We start from the raw sequence: 9541 nt of genomic DNA, 5'->3' as shown, positions 1-9541 counted from the left end.
ATATATATATATATATATATATATATATATATATATATATATATATATATATTATGCAATATAAAACCTTAACTTGTCTTAGGTCTGGGAAATGGAAACCAACGAACTCGTCTTGAACCTGTCCAATGCCTTACCTTCCTTTTACGTGAAACCTCTGGAGGCTGGCCACACCTACAGCGCCAAAGTCACTGCCTACAACTCCCGAGGCCTCAGCCCGCCCAGCAGAGTCATCATACTCACCTTAGAAAAAGCGGAGATGCATAAGAGTGAGTGTATTCATCACAAAAATCTCGTGATAGCATGATTCACTAAAATGGTGAAGAAGTCTACAATGGTGCAAATTTCAATATGTTTTCCTAATATTCGACAACTGTGTGAATATTGCCGATTATCATTTTTATCGTCTAGTTTGTGTGTATTGTATTTTCTCTTTATATGCCATGTATATGGCCTTGAGCTAAAGTAAAGAATATTATTATTATTACTAGAAATATCTATACAAAACGAGAGCTTTAGAGAACCTGCTTGATTCTCCTTCTCAGTCTGAGAAGGAGAATAGAGTATGTTCTCGAAACCTCTCGTTTTTATATGTATATTTCTTATACGTATTTACCTTTACACCATTGTGTATTTCTTCACCAAGTGAGTGTATTTTGAGATTGTTTTCTGTGCTACTTTTATAATGCGAAGATATATTATTTGAATGACTACTTTTTAAATGTCGTTCGGCAAAGAGTAGTAAGTATGCACTTGCTTAACTGTAATATGTTTCAAATGACAACCAAATGAACACCATATTCTTTGGAAGCTTGAATTTGAAGTTGATGGTCCCTGTGTGCTAGTTCCACATGAATAGGGTTTATATTCTGAATAATAATAATAATAATAATAATAATAATAATAATAATAATAATAATAATAATAATAATACAGGTTTTGTTAAAAAAATGGCAGTTTCAACAGCATTTATTTTATATACTAAACGCTCAATTCGTCTTATCATTTGTTTTTCTTGCGCTGGAATGGTTGCAAGAAATTGACCGATATTCATATCCGGAGGTAGTTCAAGTGGAATGTCGACTAGTTTCCATGAGAACTACCTCCTACACATCACTAAACCACCGGATATGAATATCGGTCAATTGCTTGCAACCATTCCAGTGCAAGAAAAACAAATGATAAGACGAATTGAGAGTTTACTATATAAAATAAATACTGTTGAAACTGCCATTTTGTTTAACAAAACCTGTATTAAAGAAGGTCTTTTTCCTAATTTTACAAATAATAATAATAATAATAATAATAATAATAATAATAATAATAATAATAATAATAATAATAATTTTGAATTTCCTTTGTAATCTCGGTGAAAGAGCATGTCTTAAGTTAGACCTATGACACCCAACCTAAAGTCATTCCTGTGACTGAGGAACGTGACTGGACACAGAGAGAGAAATACTATTTATTAAGTATTAGAAAGATTTGAAATCAATAGCTTTTTGGTAGCATTGATTGATATTTTGAAATAGCTATAATACCGCTGGAAGTCAATGATAATATCACATTTTAATACAACGATTTGATCTGGGCTGGCATGTTAATATAATGCAGTATCTGGCACGTACTGTCAGCTTGTATCTATTAACAAAATGATATCACCTTGTTTTAACACTAAGGTTTGATCTGGTCTAGTATATTAACATAAACCAATATCCAGCATGTACTGTTAGCTTGTATCTATTTACAAAATAACAACACCACGTTTTAATACAAAGATTTGATGTGCTCTAACCTATTACTATGATGCAATAATCAGCACATATTTCTAACTTCTATGTATTTACAAAATGGTAACACAACTTTTTAATACAAAGGTTTGATCTGGTCTGGTATACTAATATAAAGCAGTATCCAGCATGCACTGTTAACTGTATCTGTTTACAAGATGATAACACCAAGTTTTAATATAAAGATATGATCTGGTCTAGCATATTAATTTAATGCAGCATTCAGCATGTACTGTTAGCTTGTATCTATTTACAAAATGATAACACCATTTTTTAATACAAAGATTTGATGTGCTCTAAGATATTAATATAATGCAATAGCATTTATTTGTAACATGTATCTATTTACAAAATGGTAACACAGTGTTTTAGTACAAAGGTTTGATCTGATCTAGCAGTATAATGCAATATTCAACACATGTTTTTAACTTGTATCTATTTACAAAATGTTAACAGAACGTTTTAGTACAAAGGTTTGATCTGGTCTGGTATATTAATGTAAAGGAGTGTCCAGCAAGTTCTTTTAACTTGTGTTTATTTAAAAAACGACGCTATAACTAAAGAGTAATTTAGTAAGCACAGCCAAGTTTGGCCTCTGAAGCCTCCTGGGACAAACTTTTCTTGATAACGTTTGCTTCCTCACTCAGGTCTGCCCTCGATGGTACCTTTGGTGTCTTCAGTTTTCATCATAGGAGTCTCTGTCGGCATCATCTTGATCGTTGGGGCTCTGTTCCTAACGGCTCTGTGGTGTGTGAAGAAGAGAGAAAACAGAGCCCACAGCGACTCTGCCTTTTCACAAATCGTCTTGAAAGACAACAACCCCGATCTGATTAGTAAGTCAATGATAAGTCAGTGATTTACAGCTGCACTGGAGACATTAATAAAGGTTGTTTGCAGCGTCCCTTAGGGCCCTTAGCTGCACCCACTTGTTTTTAGGATTAGTAAAGGGTGTTTGCAGTTTGCGGCGTCCCTTAGGGCCCATAGCTGCACCCACTTGTTCCTAGGATTAGTAAAGGGTGTTTGCGGTTTGCGGCGTCCCTTAGGGCCATAGCTGCACCCACTTTTTTTTAGGATTAATAAAGGGTGTTTGCGGCTTCCCTTAGGGCCCATAGCTGCACCCACTTTTTTTAGGATTAGTAAAGGGCGTTTGCGAAGTCCCTTAGGGCACCTAGCTGCACCCACTTTTTTTTTTATCCTTTTACTTTACCTCCTCTCCCAATTCCTGTCTTCCATCGTGCTGCCCAACCACTCCAACGCCCTCTTTTCACTGCCTTAAGGGCTGAATGGCTAAAAGTGCTCCAGTGCTGGGCTATATATCCAAATTTTCATAAATCACGCAAAGATTACAGCCCTGACGCTATTTCTGTGATACGTTTTAGTTCGTGCGTCACTAACTTCATAAAGAATAATAAATGTGCTTTGTCTCACACTGTATAAAATTAATGCCCAAATAAGCGAATAAATTAAAAGATTGTGCATTTATCCTTCTATACATTACTAACAATGGTTTTAAGGTTAAGTGGAAAAGAGGTCTCCCTACACACATTTGCCCATATATAAACAGAACTGATATTATTTTCTGAATAGTTTTGGTCTAAAAGCCATGTAATATCGAAACCATTCAGGAACCATTAACGCTTAGTTGTTAGTTTCCTTACCAATTAAATCTATTCTGGTACCCCACACACAATAATTGCCCTTTTCCTTTCAATCTGCATTCTTTTATGATTTAATTGTAATTCCTTACGATCCATTTATCTGAAATGCCGCGAGAATCATTTTTATCATTAAATATTTTCGATATCGAGTAAATGAATTACACAAAAAGACTGGAAAGTAAAAGTTGTATTTGATTATGAAATATTCCTTTGAAGATATTTTAATTCAGCATTTAGCAGTTGTGACATTGTCACGTGAAAATGCCAAAGCTTTTGCCCAGTTTTTTTTTTTTTTTTTTTTTTTTTGCCGTTATCATTAATGAAAGATCTTTCATTCCCGAACGTTAACAGAAGCCAAAAAGTTTTCTGTATGATAACAAGACTTGGAAATGCTTTTATACGTTTATTTATAATTTTATTTTGGACTTTTATATTCATTTTATACTGTACTTTTATTTTTGTTTTATACTTTATCAATACAAGACTTAAAAATATTTTTACATTTATTCTTTTATTTTTTATTTTATACTTTATCATTACAGGTTTTAAAAATGTTTACACTTTTATTTATACTTTTATTTTACACTCATTTTATCTTATTTATCAACGCTTGGAAATACATATATACTTTTACTTATACTTTTATGATTGTATTTTTATAACAATACTTGGAAATGCTTTTATACTGTTAATGTAAGTGTATCATAGTCCATTAACCTTCCAGGCGTGGAAACATCTGAAGGAGAAACTCAAGCCCAGGGGAGTGAGTCCCTGGAAGGGATGGTGTCTTATACTCAGTCTGGAAATACTCAAGAGGTGAGGATAAGCTGCACTTAAGCACAATGTCCTTACATTTGTCATTTGTACATTTAGACTCTCTCTCTCTCTCTCTCTCTCTCTCTCTCTCTCTCTCTCTCTCTCTCTCTCTCTCTCTCTCTCTCTCTCTCTCTCTTCCATCGAACATTCAGCTGAGTAATGTAGACGTCATCAATTTTATTTTGCCTATTTTTATTTACCTGCCTTGTTATGAGTTCTGACATCTTTGGTTGATGCTAAAATGACCAAAATCGTTTATCTCTGTTCGTTCAGAGAGAAAGTGAAATACTGGAAAGACAAAGTTTTCCAGCCAGAGAGAAAGTGAAATACTGGAATGACAAAGTTTTCCAGCCAGAGAGAAAGTGAAATACTGGAATGACAAAGTTTTTCAGCCATCTACAAAGTTCTGGAATTTTAACATGACCTATAAAGTTCTCTAAAACCCTGTGAGGTAAAAAAAAAAATCAGTATGCTTGCAGGAAGATTCAGACAAGAGTTTTTATCTCTCTTTGTGTTATTTCTCTTTCAGATATCGAGTTATCAGAGGTACGACGAACAAGACACCTCTTTGTACGGTGCCTTTTCCTCGGAAACGACGAGAACCACAGCGCCCAGCGGTAGTAAAAGCAGGATACGAGAAGACAAAAGTTTCACAGGAGGAGGAGGAGGAGGAGAAGGTCGAGGAGGAGGAGGAATAGGAGGAGACAGAGGAGGGAAAAGGGAAAGCTTAAAGGATACGAGAGGAAGAGGGGCGAGGAAAAAGGAAGAGATAGGAGAGGAAGAGGAAGACCTAAGTTTGCTCTACGTGGAGTCTGGAAGCCGAGGGGACTTACTGCAGAGCGAAGGCGCCCTCGACTCCAGAAGACACACCAAAGTGCGCCTCTACAGAAGAGGGAAATCTCCCGACGCCCTTTTATAAAAGGCACAATAAAAAGAGACTGTCAAAAATATAATATATATATATATATATATATATATATATATATATATATATATATATATATATATATATATATATATATATATATATATATAATATATATATATATATATATATATATATATATATATATATATATATATATTCTTTTATTTTTCGTGTGACCGAACTTTGCCGCGAAGGTTTTTTTTTTCCCCACTCAAGATGATTGAGTATAAAATATTCGGTGAGAGAGAGACGTGTAAATAGGTTGGTCTTGTCGTTTCAGGGAGAATAAATTCTTGACAGTTGGAGAACTAAGTGATGATTTAGCATCTGTCAGAACATCTGTGACTTTTATACATGGGTAGTTCTGTCAAATCTTACGGAGTCCGTTGTTCATGCGAGACAGTTAATTGAAATCGTATCTTGATTTATTTGAACTAACAATTTGACTAATTAAACCCGAATCGTCGTTGAAATTATATGTAGAAACTTCAAAGTGTTTGTGAAATATGATCATTGGTTTATTTCTTCGAAAATGAGCTCAGAATCATAAACGTCAGTTAATGCGAACTTTTCAATGAACGGTACAGAAATTGATTGAATATTTCACTAAAATAAAGTCATACTTTTGGCTGGGGATTATTTGGTCGGACGACTGTGCAACAGAATAACATTTAAGAAAAAAGTATCTTTTTGCAATTCGTGTTGAATGTGTATGTGGAAAACTACTTTTTTCAACATTTTAAAAAAATTGTTAAATGTATGACAACTATCTTCCATCATTTTGAAATGATGTTACGCTTTTTTTAAAAAGTTAATTTATTGTGTTTTTCCTTGATTTAAAATGCCTTGATTTTATTCACATGACCAGAACTTACTTTTAAATAGTAGGCAACAAAACTTGACCTAACACCTTTTTTTCTATTCAAGTTTTGAAACAAGTGACGAAAATAATTAGCTCTAAGGATAAAAGGAATTAAAGGCGTATACTTGTTCCAAAAATAACTAAGGTAGACGGAGCGTCATTTCAAAGTCAGAATGTTGAAATTTTTTCACATTTAATTACTCTCAACTAATCACTAGGGTACCAAGTAACCTGTGACTATATATATATATATATATATATATATATATATATATATATATATATATATATATATATATATATATATATATATATATATATATATATATATATATATATAATATAAATTTCTGACTCACATGTATATGGCCTAGTGGGCAGCGCCCTTGCCCTTCAATTGAAAGACCTGGGTTCGATCCTGATGTGAGTCAGAAATTTATTTCTGTTCCACACCTGATTGTGTGTTGATTATTTGCTATATATATATATATATATATATATATATATATATATATATATATATATATATATATATATATATATATATATATATATATATATACTGTAAACAGAAGTAGGCGACGGCCAGTGGCACACATCAGCGCGAGGGTGGACCATGGAAACGTACTAATCTCGGCACAATTCTTTATTTCCAACGTTTCGTAATAAATCACTTTATTACATCATCAGGGAATCTGTTAAATAATGGATAAAATTACTTTAAAAATTGCTCTAAAAATCAATAAAATTCATAAAATACAGCACAGGTAAAATACAAGATAAAAAAACGAAAAAAACAAAAAAGACAAAAGCAAAATCAAAGACCGCTAATCAACCTTATACCAAGGAGGCAGAAGACAGAATGCATATATAAAAAGTTAACTCGGGTAGAGCTGAGTGGAGGAGGTCTGGATATTTAACTGGGGAACTAGTTGTTTAATAAATAATGATTCCAGGATAGGCAGTTCGCATGCGTTGGTTGTTTGCCCTATGATACAGAAATCATTTCTATTAATTTTTTTAATGGTTTCTTATGCTTGAATGTTCGGGGTTGGAGAGCCTACAGCCAGTCCGAAAACTTAATCCCCGATGAGAGTCGATTCTGACCCTCAGTAACCTCCTCGCGGATCCGACATATGTCCCAGAGTTACACTTAGGGCAAGTAGAGGCCAAAAGCGGGTTTAATCGATCTTTGTATCTGAAAAAGGAACCAATCGTTAGTGGATTTTTAGGGATTAATTTTAGATTAATGGCACCATGATGTTTATGAACAATATGTCCGAACATTTGTCGAAAAGAATCATCATGTAAAAAAGGAAATTTGGCATAAAAAGCTAATTTTGCTACTGTTCAAGGTTTGGCGGTATTCATGAATTGTTTGTTAAGGAACATACGGAGCTTTTTAAAAAACAAGTTCTGTGGGAAGCAGTCATCCATAAAATATTCAGAAAGGAAACTAATTTCTTGATGGAAGGATTGCCAGTTCGATGTAATAAAAAAACGCCCTGTGGAGGAGAGTAAAAATAGAGTTGAGTTTAAAATCATAAAAACAGGAACTATAGTAATTGGATCCTAAACCAGTAAAAGTCTTCTTTCTAAAAACAGAAGTATTAAAAAATCCATTCATTTCAGATAAAAATTAATCAGTTGTGACAGGAAAATGTGAACTATAATGACGTTTTCTAATGTGTTCCTCATTCATGACAAATTATGACTTTAAAAACCGAATTTTATCGATACACAGATTCTTTTAGAGTGGTCTTCGATCTTTGTCTTATACTAGTATTAATGATTCTCTCTCTCTCTCTCTCTCTCTCTCTCTCTCTCTCTCTCTCTCTCTCTCTCTCTCTCTCTCTCTCCTTTAAGGCGCATGAGGGCATGTTATATACTCTGTATATTTCATAAGAATTTATTCTCATTCTTAATATCATCTACGAATGGTTATGGATGAAGCAGTATGTTCTTCCAATCTTTCTACTTTTAAGAAAGGCAACCAGGATCACTCCTGCTATTTTGGAATGTAAACCACGAGAATTTTAAACAGTTCATAGCGTGAAGTATACATTTAATTGCTATTTTCGAAATAAACGTTTTCATTCTTCCCAGTTCGTCATTTTCCTGATAAGAGTGGACGTCGCTTGAAAGGTTATTGCCTGAAGTCAGAACTTGATCTTCGTTTTACGTTTCACAGAAAAACCAGCGCTACAGCGGAGAAACAAATCTACATTTATGTATAGGTATATATATTTAAGGGTAAAACTGTACAGATAGCTTTCGGGAATCTGTTCCCCTTTGAAACTGAACCGAACAGATTCCTGAAAGCTATCTGTACAGTTTTAACTTTAAATATATGTACATATACACAACTGTGGATTTGTCTCTCCATTTTATGAGTATTTTTTAACACATTTCAGTGTTGTTCGGGATAAATCTAATCTCGAATGTGAGTTACAATGTAAAATCTGAAAAGCTGTCACGAGGCTGGAGAGACTAAATAAAATGCTGTAGTTCTATAACTTGCATGTCACTCAATAAGTAACAAAATGTCACCTGTTTACGAGATTTTCAATGATAATTATTTTGTCATAAAACTGTAACTAAAGCCCTATAGTGTTACGTGATATGATAATAAATTAAAATGATTTCTCTGAAGTCTAAGTACTTGGCTTGGATAACTGCTCAAACAGAAGTGAGTGGATTTCATAAGGGCTACTGATTGAAAACGGTACGATTCTTGTAAGTTTTCTCGTGATCAGATTAAAACAAGGACTGTGTGGGTGTTATCAATTCGTTTAATATAAAAAATAAAATATCTTTGACATCTGACGAATTTGTATCTACAAAAGCTGTTACGATATACTCTCATTCCTTGTAGATTAAAGGAAAAAAATATTCTCCTGCGATTGGTAATTTTCGAGTAACTTGTTAAATATGACTTTTTTCGACCTAATAGTAACCAATACCAGCAGGTTAAATTAATCAATGCAGTTTCCATCCTTGTGTTGTAAAGAAAATTCAATGCAAATGGCATTCTGGTCTGGAAATAACATTATCTTAGGAATCCTCTCTGACTTAGAATACCACTCGAGTTTTAATTATCATAATGAATGTGTACGTCTAGAGGCACAATGAGTAGTGAGGAAAAAACGTATAAAAATTTGAGATGAATGAAATTTTTACTCGTATTTCTCAAACTCAGGGCTTGTTTTCCCTCTAGTATCATTAATCTCGAGATTGGAAGACTCAAATGTACTGCAAGAAATCTGATTATTAATGAGTTTTACGAGTAAAAAAGTACACAGATTTCCTACCTGGAAGATTTTATACACGAAATACAACCTGGCATTACTGACCATTGCATAAAAATGCAGAGTACTGCAAAAGTAATGCATAAGAATGCGATAGTACTGCAAAAGTAATGCATAAAAATGCAGGAGTACTGCAAAAGTAACGGGTATTAGTGAAACGTAGAAAATAAATACATGAACTA

General features: G+C 33.5%; 1 protein-coding gene across 1 annotated transcript in view; it reads left to right on the top strand.

Moving 5' to 3' along the window:
* The window catches only part of LOC136837708 (nephrin-like), a 444783-nt gene extending 439585 nt beyond the window's left edge, over nt 1–5198 (top strand). The window contains exons 14-17 of the mRNA XM_067102607.1: nt 83–266; nt 2435–2620; nt 4170–4261; nt 4791–5198. Of these exons, the coding sequence (XP_066958708.1) occupies nt 83–266; nt 2435–2620; nt 4170–4261; nt 4791–5180 (852 nt within the window). The 3' untranslated portion in view covers nt 5181–5198. The remainder of the gene's footprint in view (nt 1–82; nt 267–2434; nt 2621–4169; nt 4262–4790) is intronic.
* The last annotated feature ends 4343 nt before the right edge of the window (nt 5199–9541 follow it).

The sequence above is a fragment of the Macrobrachium rosenbergii genome, chromosome 59, assembly GCF_040412425.1.
Source record: "Macrobrachium rosenbergii isolate ZJJX-2024 chromosome 59, ASM4041242v1, whole genome shotgun sequence".
NCBI lineage: Eukaryota > Metazoa > Arthropoda > Malacostraca > Decapoda > Palaemonidae > Macrobrachium > Macrobrachium rosenbergii.
Note: the sequence above shows the minus strand (reverse complement) of the source record. Positions and strands in the feature narration are given on the sequence as shown.